The sequence below is a fragment of the Somniosus microcephalus genome, chromosome 13 (assembly GCF_052327205.1).
Source record: "Somniosus microcephalus isolate GS21.2 chromosome 13, FLI_Smic_1.0, whole genome shotgun sequence".
Taxonomy (NCBI): domain Eukaryota; kingdom Metazoa; phylum Chordata; class Chondrichthyes; order Squaliformes; family Somniosidae; genus Somniosus; species Somniosus microcephalus.
Genome location: NC_140999.1, coordinates 193167087 through 193183535, shown reverse-complemented (window position 1 = coordinate 193183535; position 16449 = coordinate 193167087). Strand labels below are relative to the sequence as shown.

Genomic DNA, 16449 nt, shown 5'->3' with positions numbered 1-16449 from the left:
GTTTTCTCTCAGTCCTGACGAAGGGTTTCGACCTGAAACGTTGACTCTATTTCTCTCTCCACGGATGTTGCCTGGCCTGCTGAGTTTTTCCAGCATTTTCTGTTGTTATCCTGGAGTAATTGTGTTCAGTTCAGGGCCCCGCTCCTCAGGAAGGATATATTGGCCTTGGAGGGGGGGCAGTGCAGATTCCCCAGAATGATACCGGGGCTGAAAGGGTTAAATTATGAGGACAGGTTGCACAGACTAGGCTTGTATACCCTCAGTATAGAGGATTAAGGGGTGATCTGATCGAGGAATTTAAGATGTTAAAAGGATTCCTTAGGGTAGAAAGAGAGAGAAACTATTTCCTCTGGTGGGGGGAATCCAGTACAAAGGGGGCAGAACCTTAAAATGAGAGCCAGGCCATTTAGGAGTGAAATCTTGGCTAATCTTCTACCTCAACACCAGCTTCCCGCAATATCCCCATATCCCTCGAGTCCTTTAATATCCAAAAATCTATCGGTCTCCGTCTTGAATATATCCACAATGCAGGTCATTTCTTTATTCTTCAGAGGCAGAAGGAGTAAACATTTGAAAGGTTCAAAGTCCACATTTCAAGTCAGCCAGGGGTTACTCTTAGAACTCCAAACTCGCTAAAGGATTTAAACTAATTGTATTGAGGTCCATGCAGATGACACTTGCTCAAATTAGGTTGCCGCATAATAGAATGTTGTATTTGTACAAGCTTGTGATCAATAGTAGTTTTTTTAGGATTTATATTGGAGCTAATCATCTCATTATTGGTTCCAGTCAAGCAGGACCTCGTGTCAAAATACTACGGGTGCTGGAAATCTGAAATAAAAACAGAAAATGCTGGAAATACTCAGCAGGTCAGGCAGCCTCTGTGGAGAGAGAAACAGAGTTAACGTTTCAGGTCTGTGACCCTTCGTCAGAACTGGAAAAAGTTAAGAGATGTAAGAGGTTTTTAAGCAAGTGTCGGGGCAGGGAGGGGGGGAGGGGAGGAAAGAACAAAAGGGAAGGTCTGTGATAGGATGGAAGGCAGGAGAGATTAAAAGACAAATGGGATGATGGTGCAAGGCAAAAGGGAGTGGTAATGGGACAAGTAAAGAAACAAAAGATGGGTCCAGAGGAGGTGTAAATGGGAATGGCAGAATCACCAACAGCTGCCGTCTGAAAAAATGGGGCAGAGGTTACGATTATAACCCTTTCCCAGCCCCAGCACTCGCTTAAAACCTGTTACATCTCTAACTTTTTCCAGTTCTGACGAAAGACCATTGACCTGAAACATTAACTCTGTTTCTCTCTCCACAGATGCTGCCTGACCTGCTGAGTATTTCCAGCATTTTCTGTTTTTGTTCCTTGGTTATTCATCCAGGCTCCGGGTCAAGTTATCACAGTTAGGGAAGCGTTCTTTGCACACTTGGTTATACACATGCTTAAAGGCCTTTGTTCAGCCATTACATTTCGAATGTGTTGAGAGCACAAGTGGGAGTGTCCTCTTTTCTCAGGGAAAAAAAGACAATTTTTATCAAACTCTCAAGCTTGTGTTATCCAAGAGATCCAACAGGTCCTACCTGTCAGGGACGACTGAACTGGCGGGGTGCTAGAAAAGAGAAGGTTGTGGGGTGGCCTGATAGAGGTCTTTATGATTATGAAAGGGTTTAATAGGATACATGTAGAGATGATTCTGCCTATGGGGGATGTCCAAAACTGGGGGTCATAAACATAAGATAGTCACTAATAAATCCAATTGGGAATTCAGGAGAAACTTCTTCACCCAGAGAGTGGTGAGAATGTGGAACTCGCTACCACAGGGAGTGGTTGAGGTGAACAGCATAGATGGATTTAAGGGGAAGCTGGATAAACACAGGAGGGAGAAAGGAATAGAAGGATATGCTGATAGGGTGAGAGGAAGAGGGTGGGAGGAGGCTCATGTGGAGCATAAACACCGGCACGGACCAGTTGGGCCGAATGGCCTGTTTCTGTGCTGTACATTCGATGTCATTCTGTGTAACAGATTCTACGAGCACCTTTCAGATTTGACACATCACTGCAGTTATATTCCGGGCAATGTCAAACCCAACTGGTGTGAGACTGTCTGTTCCATTGGTTCGCACACACTTCCCTCCAGTACTGGGTCACAGTGATGCTTAATGTGACTGTATAACTGTACCTTTATAACTAGGAAAACAGATAGCTTTCAGAATGCATCTCAAACACCCGCTCATTACTTCTCAGCCATGGCTCAGTGGGTAGCGCTCTCACCTCTGAGTCAGAAGGTTGTGGGTTCCAGTCCCACTCAAGAGACTTGAGCACAACATCTAGGCTGACACTCCCAGTGCAGTACTGAGGGAGTGCTGCACTGTCAGAGGTACCGTCTTTCAGATGAGACATTGAACCAAGGCCCCGTCTGCTCTCTCAAGTGGATGTGAAAGATCCCATGGCCACTATTTCGAAGAAGAGCAGGGGAGGTGTCCTGGGGCCAATATTTATCCCTCAACCAACATAACAGAAAGAGATTATCTGGTCGTTATCATATTGCTGTTTGTGGGATCTTGCAGTGCGCAAATTGGCTGCCGCGTTTCCCACATTACAACAGTGACTCCACTTCAAACAGTACTTCACTGGCTCTGAAGCACTGTGGGACATCCTGAGCTTGTGAAGAGAGGGCCTATAAATTGGCCAGAAAAAGCAGCAAACCTGAGGATTGGGAGCAGTTTAGGATTCAGCAACGGAGGACAAAGGGATTAATTAAGAGGGTGAAAATAGAGTATGAGAGTAAGCTTTCAGGGAACATAAAAACTGACTGTAAAAGCTTCTATAGATATGCGAAGAGAAAATGATTGGTGAAGTCAAGCGTAGGTCCCTTGCAGTCAGAATCAGGGGAATCTATAATGGGGAACAAAGAAATGGAAGGCCAATTAAATACATACTTTGATTCTATCTTCACAAAGGAGGACACAAATAACCTTCTAGAGATGTCGGGGAACATAGGGTCTAATGAGAGGGAGGAACTGAATGAAATCAGTATTTGTAGGGAAATGGTGTTAGGGAAATTGATCAGATTGAAGGCCGATAAATCCCCAGGGTACTTAAGGAAGTGGCCCTAGAAATAGTAGATGCATTGCTGGTCATCTTCCAAAATTCTATAGACTCTGGAACAGTTCCCATGGATTGGAGGGTAGCTAATGTTACCCCACTATTCAAAAAAGGTGGTAGAGAGAAAATGGGGAATTATAGACTGGTAAGCTTGACATCGGTAGTGGGGAAAATGCTAGAGTCCATTATAAAAGATGTAATAGCAGAACACTTGGAAAACAGTGACAGGATCGGACATAGTCAACATGGATTCACAAAAGGTAAATCGTGCTTGACTAATCTACTGGAATTTTTTGAGGATGTAACTGGTAGAATAGATAAGGGAGAACCAGTGGATGTGTTGTATTTGGACTTTCAGAAGGCTTTCGATAAGGTCCCGCAGAAGAAATTAGCATGTAAATTTAAAGCACATGGGATTGGGAGTAAGGTACTGACTTGGATAGAGAACTGGTTGGCAGACAGGAAGCAAAGAGTTGGAATAAACGGGTCTTTTTCCGAGTGGCAGGCAGTGACTAGTGGGGTACCGCAGGGATCGGTGCTAGGACCCCAGCTATTCATGGTATATATTCATGATCTAGACGAGGGAACTAGATGTAATATCGCCAAGTTTACAGATGACACAAAGCTGGGTGGGCGTGTGTGCTGTGAGGAGGATGCCGAGAAACTCCAGTATGATTTGGACAGGTTAGGTGATTGGGCAGATGCATGGCAGATGCAGTATAATGTGGATAAATGCGAGGTTATCCACTTTGGTGGCAAAAACAGCAAGGCAGATTATTATCTGAACGGCAATAGATTGGGAGAAGGGGAAGTGCAACGAGACCTGGGTGTCCTTGTGCACCAGTCGCTGAAGGTAAGCATGCAGGTGCAGCAGGCGGTTAAGAAAGCAAATGGTATGTTGGCCTTCGTAGTGAGAGGATTCGAGTACAGGAGCAAGGATGTCTTGCTGGAGTTGTACAGGGCCTTAGTGAGACCACACCTTGAGTATTGTGTGCAGTTTTGGTCACCTTATCTGAGGAAAGGTGTTCTTGCCATGGAGGGAGTGCAGCGAAGATTCACCAGACTGATACCTGGGATGGCAGGAATGACTTATGAGGAGAGATTGGGTCGATTGGGTTTATACTCACTGGAGTTTAGAAGAATGAGAGGGGATCTCATTGAAACATAAAATTCTAACAGGACTAGACAGACTAGATGCAGGAAGGATGTTCCCGATGGCGGGGGAGTCCAGAACCAGGGGTCACAGCCGAAGGTTAAGGGGTAAGCCATTCAGGACTGAGATGAGGAGGAATTTCTTCACCCAGAGAGTGGTGAACCTGTGGAATTCTCTACCACAGAAGGCAGTTGAGGCCAATTTATTAAATATATTCAAGAAGGAGTTAGATATATTTCTTAAGGCTAAAGGGATCAAGGGATATGGGGAGAAAGCAGGGACAGGGTACTGAGTTTGGATGATCAGCCATGATCTCATTGAATGGCGGAGCAGGCTCGAGGGGCCGAATGGCCTACTCCTGCTCCTATCTTCTATGTTTCTATGGCCTAGAAATTCGGTATAGCCGCGTTTGGGGCGCTAGTCCTGGCGATGCGCAAAGTTTAGCGCCAGGCGCAATTTAGCGCCACCTAGCACTATGTTGGGTTGCAGCGCCCCTAAAGGTGATTGCGGCACTAAATCAGGCACTGCACGCTACTCTTAAGGCGCTAACCCGGCGGCGCAACCCAATTTCGCGGCGGCGGGGCGCAGCGAGGGTGCTGTCAATAATCGCTTTCCCTGAGACACACTGGCGCCGACCAGCTCTTAAAGGGGCAGGTCAATTGGCATCACCAGACACACTCACTGCCTTGTAGGCCTTCAAGGTGGTGGGAGCCTACCTGTGGCACACCAGCCTAGCAATACATGGAAAGGGTGAGGCAGAGGGCGGAACGCCTCACTGATGGGGCATTGGATGCTTTGGTTGGCGCAGTGGAATCAAGGCCAAGGAAGATGGTCGGAATGTGATTTATGTTTTGGACAGTCTCCCGGGTGTGAGAAGCAGTTATGTGTCAGTGTATTAGTTTTGCTTTCTGTTGCCATAGCTTTCTCATGTTTGAAGGAACCACATTTTGTGTAATGAAACACTTTCTTCATTTACAATGGCCATGCCTTCTATTTACATGCATCTCGCCCTTCACAGGCTTGGGGGTATCAGACCAGTTCCATTCCTGTTCTTGGAATGGCAGCAAGCATTCCGTGAGAGGGGCCTAGAAGCTACTTCTGATCAGCCTCTGACGCGCAGCCTGAGAAGAGCCACTCGCGTAGAAGTTCAGGCCAGCAGGCATCTTCTCAGCCACCGACAGAGATGTCCTGCACCTTATCTGAGGCTGCAGATCTGGCTGAAGTAGCTGGCACAGCTCAGTCACCACCTCCTTTCTAAATCGCAGCCTTCTGACACACTGCTCCTCCGGCATGTTCATGTAGGAAAACTGCTGTCGGAAAACCCTGCCAGCGTAAGGTCTGCTGTGGCGATGTCTGTTGGCCCTCCTCCGTCTGGCCATGCCACCCCCCCCCCTCTCCCAGCATCTCAGTGCCCTTTCCAGATGATTCAGCAGCAGGACGTTCCCCTCCAATGCAGCCCCCATGATAAGTGCCCACAGGAAGATTCCCCGTTGTCAAGGCTCACCAACAGCAAGGTGATGGTCAGAAGGCTGAAGATCATCTGCCTGCGCTGGCTCAGTGGTCAAATGGCTCTCAGTGTGCAGCTCAGCAACTCTTTGTAGCTCTCGAGGAAGTTGTGCCCCAAAAATGGCTGCCGCTTTTAAACCACACCAGTCCCCTTTAAATAACGCTCCTCCAGCCCGAGAGCGACTTGGTAAGGTCCAGGTAAGCTGTCACTATTAGCGCCAGGCGCTACAGAGGGGGGCGCCACTGAATTTCCGGTCCGGGGTGCCCAAAAGGCGTTGCACACTCAAATGACGTCATAATCAGCCTGCGCCCATGAGCGGGCGCTAAGATTTAGCGCCGGCGCTAAATGCATGCTCAATATGGGGCGAGGTTGCGCCCGCCCGGAAATTGGCTAGCGCCCCACTTCTCGGCCTCTTTAGGCGTTAATCGGTGGCGCTAACAACCGAATTTCTCCCCCTATGTTTCTATAAATGCAAGTTCGTTCATTCTTTCTATTATAAATGTCTGTCTTATTTCTTGAGAGCAGATTGTGCTCCTCATGATGATTCATCCGTCTCTCCAGAAAATGGTATATAATAGCGCAGAGTAAAGTCAATGGGGGAGAAACTCAGTATCGCCCCATTTGGAGTGCTAACTCTTGAAAGCTGGGAAACTTAGCGCCAGGTGCTAACAATTCACAGCTTTTTCAAAATTCGGTATTTACGCTCCAGGAAGGAAGTGGAGTGCTAAATCAAACGCTCCACTTCCTTCCTGGAGCACTAAAGGACGCAGGTGGGGCGGTAGTGGTGCAGCACTGCCGCGATCCGAGGCTCCTTCCCTCCTTTAAAGGGAGGGGCCATCGCTGCCGGCTCTGCATTGGGCCCGATCAGCCCCGTGCATGCCAGCAGAGCGCCGGGCCGATCGATCATGGCCCAGGAGCAATCAAAAAATCACTTGAAGCGTTGTTAAAATTTTTCTCCGCCCCGAAGCACCCGGCCTCCTGATGAACGTCTCCTGCGATGCTGCAGGGGGCGGAACCAAAGTTCGGGTCCGTGGGCGCTACCGGGGCGATGCGCATGGCGATGACGTCCATGATCTCCGGGCGCTGGAGATCGTGGCACAAAGTGTTACCGCCACCGCAAACCTCTCAGCCAAGTTAGCGGAAGTCGTTCATCTCGCCGCACCCAGTCAGTAAGCCATTAGCGTCCCGTTATCACCCCCTGGAGGCCATAACGGGAGGCGCTAACCAACCGAATTTCTCCCCTATGACTACAGGCTGTATTTTGGTACCTGCGAAGATTTTTATTTCTCACTTAAAAGATGTGATAGTGCTGCCAGGATGGTTTTAGTAGGTAAATGTCTGGGGTGGAACTGAGACACACACCCAGACTGGGAAGTTCCAAACATACAAAAAACATTGGACAGCAAAAGTCAGCTCGCCCATTAAAGTTGTCCCATAGAGTCGTGGTCCAGATACTCCTTACCCATCCCCAATCCCTGGGTCACAGTCTCTGCTGTGTCTGTGGATCTCAGCCAGAGAACCAGTTAGGGGACTACAATTGGCCTTTGGCCTCAGTGTTCGGGGCGGGGGGGGGGGGGTTGGGCTGAGGGAGGTGAAAAAGTCAACCAGTGACCCCTGCTGGGAAGAGGACAGGATAGGGCTCAGCGCTGATGCCTCCCACAGCGGAACAGCCGGCAGCCCTCGCTGCCCACGTGGAGAATCCTGACTTGGACAATGTAGCGACTTGGAGCCATTCCTAGCATGAGGCTTCAAGAAGGGAATGCAGCAACAGGGGGGAAATTGGAAACAAATAATTTAGACTAGATTACAAATGAAGAATATTGTGTGTATATTAAAGCATATGCTGTTTTGAGGAGCTTTTCACAATTATTAAACAGAATTTCTGTGTCTGGAGAGTTGGTAAAGCAGTTATGTGAATGTTTACAGCAGTTCTCAACAGTATTTTCTTCTTGCCATGATAGTTTTGTTACAATCACTGATTCCATTCTACTTCAGTGTGTTAAAATAACCCTCATCTCCACTTCAGACAGATACACTAATGTCACAAAATCAATACACAATAATGAGCAAGGTGTCAGGGAGTCTGTCACAGCGACTCACTCAAACATCCAGCGTTGTTTTATTCAGTGTTTTCGCAAATGGAAAACCTCAATTTGTAAATTAATCTCCCTTTTCGGTAGAACGTGCTTTGTGATTTTTCCTATATTCTGAAAGAGCTTGGCTGCTATCTGCGATACGGTTCCACGGGCAGCTGTGCTACAAGTGCCAGCCTAGATGGGAAATGTGGTGTGAGGGTTGAGAGGGGTCCTTGGAGCAGAGAAAGTTAAGAGGAGATTTGATAGAGGTGCTTAAAATCATGAAGGGTTTAGAGTAAATAAAGAGAAACTGTTTCCAGTGGCTGAAGGCTCGATAACCAGAGGGCACAGATTTAAGGTGATTGGCAAAAGAACCAGAGGGGAGATGAGGGAAAAAAAATTGTTATGCAGCGAGTGGTTAGGATTTGAAATGCGCTGCCTGATAGGGTGGTGGAGACAGATTCAATAGCAGCCTTCAAAAGGGAATTGGATAAATACTTGAAGGAGAAAAAATTGCAGGGCTCTGGGGAAAGAGCGGGACTGACTGGATTGTTCTTCGAAAGAGCCGGCGCAGACTCGATGGGCTGAATGGCCTCCTCCTGTGCTGTACTTTTCTATGATTCTAGGCATTCCTAGCCTAGCCTGATGGGTTTAAGTTGATAGAGGGATTCAATAGGGTAGACAGAGAGAAACTATTTCCTCTGGTGGGGGGAGTCCAGAACAAGGGGGCTTAACCTTAAAATTAGAGCCAGGCCGTTCAGGGGTGATGTCAGGAAGCACTTCTTCACACAAAGGGTGGTGGAAATCTGGAACTCTCTCCCCCAAAAGGCTGTGGGTGCTGGGGGTTAATTGGAGCTTTCAAGACTGAGATCGCTAGATTTTTGTTGGGTCAGAGTATCGAGGGAATCGGAGCAAAGGCGGGTCAATGAAGTTGAGGTGCAGATCAGCCATCGTCTAACTGAACGATGGAACAGGCTCGAGGGGCTGAATGGCCTTCTCCTGTCCCCATGGTCCTATCCTCATCCAACTCCACACTCGTTCATTAGATGGGGACGAGGAGCTAGAATTCTGACCGATTCAGTTCAGGGCACCAGGCCGACTCTTTGTGAGATCAGGTAACTTAGTGCAAGCTGTGATCTAGTCTGGGGATCGTTCTGTTCTGAAATAAAAACAGAAAATGCTGGAAATACTCAGCAGGTCAGGCAGCATCTGTGGAGAGAGAAACAGAGTTAAGCAGCGCCTCGATTTCAAAATTCTCATCCTTATTTTCAAATCCCTCCATGGCCTCGCCCCTCCCTATCTCTGTGATCTCCTTCAGCCCCACAACCCCGCCCCCCCCCCCGAGATATCTGCGCTCCTCTAATTCTGCCCTCTTGAGCATCCATGATTATAACTCAACCATTGGCGGCCGTGCCTTCAGCTGCCTGGGCCCTAAGCTCTGGAATTCCCTCCCTAAACCTCTCCGCCTCACTACCTCTCTCACCTCCTTTAAGACCCTCCTTAAAACCTACCTCTTTGACCAAGCTTTTGGTCACCTGCCCTAATTTATCCTTATGTGGCTCGGTGTAAAATTTTTTGTCTTAAAATACTCCTGTGCAGCACCTTGGGACATTTTACTATGTTAAAGGCGTTATGTAAATACAAGTTGTCGTTGTTGTTTCAGGTTGGTGACCTTTCATCAGAATTGGAAAAAGTTAGAGCTGCAACAGATTTTAAGCAAGTGCATCATTCTGTTCCTTATGGCTTAGAGACAGTGCATTAACTAGCTGAGCCAGTGAAGGAGCTGCTGTGTGTGCATGTATATATAAATATATCAGTGTGCTAACAATTGGCCTCTTCTCTTTGCTCTGACACAGGTTATGGCCATGCAGCTCCAGGCACCAACGCTGGCAAAGCCTTCTGTATGTTTTACGCAGTTTTGGGGATCCCACTGACTCTGGTTATGTTCCAGAGTTTGGGAGAACGCATGAACACCTTCGTTAGATACCTGCTGAAGAGAATAAAGAAATGCCTGGGAATGAAGAAGACCGAGGTCTCCATGGAGAACATGGTGACGGTTGGCTTCTTCTCGTGCCTGGGAACCCTGTGCATTGGAGCCGCAGCTTTCGCGCACTTTGAGGATTGGACCTTCTTCCACGCGTATTATTACTGCTTTATAACTCTTACCACCATCGGGTTTGGGGATTTCGTGGCCCTACAAACCAATGAAGCCCTGCAGAAAAGGCCTCCCTATGTGGCCTTCAGTTTTATGTACATTCTAGTCGGACTGACCGTGATTGGAGCCTTCCTCAACCTGGTGGTGTTGAGGTTCCTCACCATGAACTCGGAAGACGAGAAGAGAGACGCGGAGGAGCGTGCCGGGAATAGGGATCATGTGGCTGTGACCATCGGAGAGAACCCTCAGAGCAGGAGCACTGTACTACTGCCCATGGAGGCGGGCCGGAGTAGGAGCAACCTGATCCCCCTGATGGAGGGGGAGGTGGAGATCAGGCGCGAGAGTCTACCAGAACCTGTCTCGGATGTTGGATCTCTTTGTTCCTGTATGTGCTACCGATCTCAGGACTGCGAAAGTCCCACTGGATTCCACCATGGCTCCTTCAGCGCCCATACCAACCCAGTCTACTTCAACTCCATCTCCTTCAAGGTGGATGAGATGTCGCTGAGCAGACGGGAGAAGTTTGTCTTCTCCTCCCCTGGCAGCTCCACTTCTCTCGGGTACCACGCCTTCAGCCAACGCCTCCCAACCCGCCGGAGATCGGTGTGAGCCCACTGCATGTGCACTAGCTGGAGTTTGCTCGGTGGAAACGCTCATTGCATTGGCAGCAGCAGCATGGCAATCAGTGCCAAAAAAAAAAAGCATGGCTATTGCACACCAAACCTCAGTAACAGCTCGTCTGTGCTACTGGGTGAACGGAGATGCCCCAAGAGAATGGTCAGAACGTGTGACGTCTCCTAAAGGTGGCCCCAGTATTAACCGAGAGTCGCAGGTGTAAACCCTGCTCTTTGTACTTCAGGAACAGGTTAAGATGAACTTTAATACAAGCAGAATCCGATCACCTGATTGGACAAGGCGGGTCTGAGATAATCCATTGTTCATTTGGGTTTCACTCATGTGTCAAAGCTGATCTGATTGGCTTACGTGCGATCGGAGCTCGGGAGCTGGTCTTGCCAAAGGGAAGCGCTGAGCCCTCCACAGCCCAGCACGCACTTCGAACATGCCAGTTGGCTGCATGCTGTAACGCCCCAATTACTCAATTTCTTGTACGTTTCATGGGAGCTGTCGCAAATTACAGCTCCTCGCAAGCGACCTGCCATTTGTACTGAACCGTCTGCTGTCTAAACTCTGAATTGTGTGCTGTAACAACAACAACAACAAAAGTTAGACCCAAGCTTGCTTTCTGCAAGGCTGGGCTTCCTGTGGGACGAAGAGGCGATAGATTCAGTCGCTGTGGAGTAATGTTGTCACTAGACTCCTCGAGGGTTGTGCCGTGTTGCGTAGTCCCTGGGTTTGTTACCAAATGGACTCCTGGGGGTGAGATCATGCTATGCTATTGTATAGAGGTGATGGGGGAGGTGTGGGGGGAGTTTAACATCCGGGCGACTTGGTACACCAGGTCCATTTTTAGGGGAGGACCTCATCGGGTGAGCTACCAGCCGCGAACTGGAGGTTCTGCCGAAGCTCGCCGGCCCCGGGCTGACGCGCTATCAGTCGGCACAGAGACCAATTCGGGCGGTAGACAGGTTGATCTGGGGAGGGGGTTGGGGCCGGGGAGAGTGGGGCCGCAATCGAACAGGCAGCGGCCCACATTATTCTCCCAGCCCGGTGGAGCACTCTCCTCTCGGGGCCCCTGCCTCTTGACCGCCGGTGCTTTACAGAGCGGAGAGACAATAGCGCCAGTATTCCGTTACAATTCCCCTCAGGAGGGGGTGGCACTGACCTACGTACATCGTAGGACCCACTCCAATTCCCCGCCCACTTGCACGGATTCATCAACCTCCCACCCGAATCAGGCCGGTGCCTCGACCGCCAGTGAAAGCTCCAGAGGCAATATGGCGGTGAGCGGGAATCCAGCAGGGGCGGGTCAGTACGTCCCCTCCCCCCACTGCGATTTTACCCCCATCCCTCGCCCCGTCTTCACCAGGCGGAGGGAGTTAAAATCACACCAGTGTGTTCGTGTGAAATTCCACTGCCTGCTGTTCTAACAGGGGTGTCAACCTGGTTCATACAAACATGGGTGGGAAAAATGGCTGATGACAGAATTCGTATGAAAAGTTGTCCCTAACATCACACAGTGCGATGTCATCCCATTTGGGGTTTAATTTCCACTGGTTGCACGCTAGTTAATATCCTTGTATATAGTTCCTCGCTGTACTATTTTAACTCATTATTAATTCGTCCGTTTATTTGCAGCGAGTAAATGACTTTGTTAAAATAGAAGAATGACATTTTACATGACCAGAGGAACTTAAAGATGAGAATTACATCTTCAGGAGGTTAGCAGACCAGTTACACAGTGTTCTGGGGGTGAGGGGGGCGGGTGTGCATCAGATCAGCCCAGTAGGGCAGAACTGGCAGGGGCCTCGGAGAATTGAAGGAGTGCGTAAAACGAGAAACCAATTACTGGATTTTTAGGAATTAAATAGGTTTATTTTGGAGAACTTGGGTATTGTGACCCATCGAAGGAATTCATTAAAGACAAATCCCAGTCTGGGACCCTATGTGGGATTTGAACAAAATTATCATTATAATCTGATGCCGTGACGTTGGTACGGATAATGCTACCTTTAGTATTGCCATGAAAATAGAGCCATTTTTGCATGAATTATAGGCCTAATGACCCAGCAAACATGACCGAGTCCAGCATGATCCGGGGGCCGATTACAAGTGGCGCTCTCGTAGTCAGTAACTCAGAACTGCCAGTTGCAGCAGAACCCTGGCCAGATTATAATTCACAGTGCTCATTGGTAACGGCCTGTGATTCAGACAGAAAGGACAATCCATCGGATTCATTGTTTGGTCGGCAATTGAAGAATGCAATAAGAACGGCACAGAGAGGTCTTCCCTTCAGACAGATTCCATTATAACCGTTCCAAATCTAAAACAGCTTTTTCTTAAATTTCTGTAGCCTGCAACCTCCATTCCCATGGTCCTACCAACCCCCCGCCCCGCCAAAATTGGGAATGGGAATCTTTCATTTATTCCATTAATAGGGAAAATCCCAGGAACAGGATTGAGGTCAACAGGGCTGAACTCCCTGGTTAGAAACATAGAAACATAGAAGATAGGAGCAGGAGTCGGCCATTCGGCCCCTTGATCCTGCTCCGCCATTCAATGAGATCATGGCTGATCATCCAAATTCAGTAACCTGTCCCTGCCTTCTCCCCATATCCCTTGATCCCTTTAGCCTTAAGAAATATATCCAACTCCTTCTTGAATATATTTAATGAATTGGCCTCAACTGCCTTCTGTGGTAGAGAATTCCACAGGTTCACCACTCTCTGGGTGTTTTTTTGTATCTTCACACTCTGCCCTTGGTGTGGAGTAGAGGAAGGATTCATGTGCTGATTAACAGTCTGACAGGCAGCATCGCAAACACTCCTTCCATGGCTGCGGCCATCGTTGTACCAGCTGTTAGTCCTATACAAGGGAGGAAGGCTTATTATGGGCTCCCACAACCCATACGATGGGGAGGGGGAGGGGATGGCAATCACGCGAGGATCCCCCTGGATGTCAAACTGGAATTCAGGGACGGAGCTCTGGTCTCCACTCACCAGGACTGTCCGAGAGCAGGGTTTGAACCTCTGTCACTTTCTGATGCAGAGGCAGGAATGCTACCACTGAGCTAAAGGCTCACTCACAAGATCTGCGGTGATCTTGGGTGGAGTGCAGTAATGATATGGATCCCGTGGCAACTTGACTTCTAGAAATAGTGAATATACCTGATGTAAGAAAACTACTAGGCACTTGGTCTAAGCATTAAACAAAGCTTTAATCAACTGTTTTACAACATGGAGGTCTAGTTGTCCTTCACTAGTTCCTGTTAAGAATGTCCTGCGCAAGCTGGGCCCATGCCCGAGTATTTATACTCTCCCTGGACAGCGCCACCCGCAGGCCGCTCAGTTGATTCATGTCAGTACCTTTACCCTGTCCTTAGCAACCCATCAGATCTCATTTACTTGACCCATGTCAAAAACGACAACAACTTACATTTATATAGCGCCTTTAATGTACTAAGATGTCCCACAGTGCTTTGCAGGAGCGTAATCTGACAAAACTTGACACCGAGCCAAAGAAGGAGCCATTGGGACAGGTGACCAAAAGCTTGGTCAGAGAAGTAGGTTAAAGGAACATCTTAAAGGTTTAGAGAGAAGTGGAGTGGCGGAGAGGTTTAGGGAGGGAATTTCAAATTTCAGGATGGATTTCCCTCGCGATTAACCACTAGATTCCTGATGACTAATACTTGATCATTACATTGGAGTGTAGATTCTGAAGACTTACTCATTCACAGCCATATTCTCAGCTGTAAAATTATTTTGGAAACAGAAGCATGGTCCTATGAATAGATATCGTTTAATAACTATATGATAGCAGCAATCTTTAATCGCTATCTGGGAGCAGATCTCCGCAATTGAAAGTGCAAAGGCCCTGATATTGGCCAGAATGACACCCGGGCCAGAAGGATCAATCCATGAGGGCAAGTTGCACAGACCAGGCCTGTACCTCCCCGAGTACAGAACACCAAGGGCCGATCCAACTGAGGTGCCCAAGGTGGCCAAAGGATTCGACAGGGCCAGAGAGAAACCAATTCCCCTGGCGGGTAGCACAGAACACAGGAGCACAACCTCAAAACTGTAGCTCAGCCGTTGAGGGGCACTTCCCCGCTCAAAGGCCCAGCACAGGAGCAGCAGGGTGGAACTGCCCTGCAGCCTAGCCCCAAGCCAAACACCCCAACCCCAAGTCCTGTGGGTGGGGGCAATTACGTAGCGAGGTAGGCGCATGGCGCTTGCAAGGGGGCTTCAGGGGGTTGCCCACCCTGAGCCGTCTACTGGAAGATGGAGCAGCCCAAAGCCACTCCGCTACAAGGGCCCCCAAAACCCATCCCAGGGCCAAAGAAATAATAGGTAAAAGAATCTCTTCTGACGGGAGCCAAGCGTTGTTTTAGAAAAAAATGTTTCTCCTGGGCCCTCTGTGGTGACTCGTTAGTCCTAACACCAGCTCTCAGCTGGCATGAGTTCGGTTGACGCCTGTTAAGGAAAGTCCAGGAACTCCCTTTGACCTAGTGAGGAACAGGCCAAAGATCCGGCCACTCACCTCCCCCGCCCCCCCCCACCCCACCCCCAGCAGAATTTAAAGGGCCAGTACTAAGCGGATGGAACCCCGGTTTAACCAGGTTCAATCCCCAATCTTGCTTTCCACCATCTCCAACCCTGGATATTTCGAGGTCCAAGACAAAATGATTTTGGGTTCCCTGATGACTCGCTGAGTAATGTGGAGTGGTCATGAATTATAACGACCAGGGAGATCCCAGCTTAATTTCTGATCATTACGGAGTCAGCTGATCTCCGCCGAGAGAATTGGGCTCCAATTGCCCGCTATCATCCCGGGCAAGGGAAAGGGAAAACCAGCCAGGGCTCCCCCTCCCCAATTGGCATCCAGTAGCCCCTGCTGGAAGAGTACATGGAGTGAGGGCAGGGTCTGTTTAAGCCACCTACGGTTGAATAGCCTATTGACACTCACTGCCGAGGCTCACCCAGGAAGGTCGGGTTTGGTATTGGAGGGCACCCAGTGTTGGACGGCTTTCTTGTTTTTTGTCTCGTTACTTTATACACCAGATCGCGCGCTCACTCAGCTGTCGCAATGTAGCATCAGCCTTTATTGAAACTCCATACTTCACAAAACCAGTGTGAGAGCTGCTGAGACACCACACTTCACCATTCCAGTGTGAGAGCTGAGACACCACACTTCACCATTCCAGTGTGAGCTGAGACACCACACTTCACCATTCCAGTGTGAGCTGAGACACCACACTTCACCATTCCAGTGTGAGAGCTGAGACACCACACTTCACCATTCCAGTGTGTGAGCTGAGACACCACACTTCACCATTCCAGTGTGAGAGCTGAGACACCACACTTCACCATTCCAGTGTGAGCTGAGACACCACACTTCACCATTCCAGTGTGAGCTGAGACACCACACTTCACCATTCCAGTGTGTGAGCTGAGACACCACACTTCACCATTCCAGTGTGTGAGCTGAGACACCACACTTCACCATTCCAGTGTGAGAGCTGAGACACCACACTTCACCATTCCAGTGTGAGCTGAGACACCACACTTCACCATTCCAGTGTGAGCTGAGACACCACACTTCACCATTCCAGTGTGTGAGCTGAGACACCACACTTCACCATTCCAGTGTGAGCTGAGACACCACACTTCACCATTCCAGTGTGTGAGCTGAGACACCACACTTCACCATTCCGGTGTGTGAGCTGAGACACCACACTTCACCATTCCAGTGTGTGAGCTGAGACACCACACTTCACCATTCCAGTGTGTGAGCTGAGACACCACACTTCACCATTCCAGTGTGAGCTGAGACACCACACTTC

The 16449-nt window shown here is 49.0% G+C and overlaps 1 protein-coding gene across 1 annotated transcript in view; it reads left to right on the top strand.

Annotated features, from left to right (window-relative positions):
• Positions 1-11362, top strand: part of LOC147108934 (potassium channel subfamily K member 9-like) — a 71195-nt gene extending 59833 nt beyond the window's left edge. The window contains exon 2 of the mRNA XM_086006061.1: positions 9691-11362. Coding sequence (XP_085862187.1) covers positions 9691-10598 — 908 coding nt within the window. The 3' untranslated portion in view covers positions 10599-11362. The remainder of the gene's footprint in view (positions 1-9690) is intronic.
• Positions 11363-16449: the final 5087 nt, after the last annotated feature.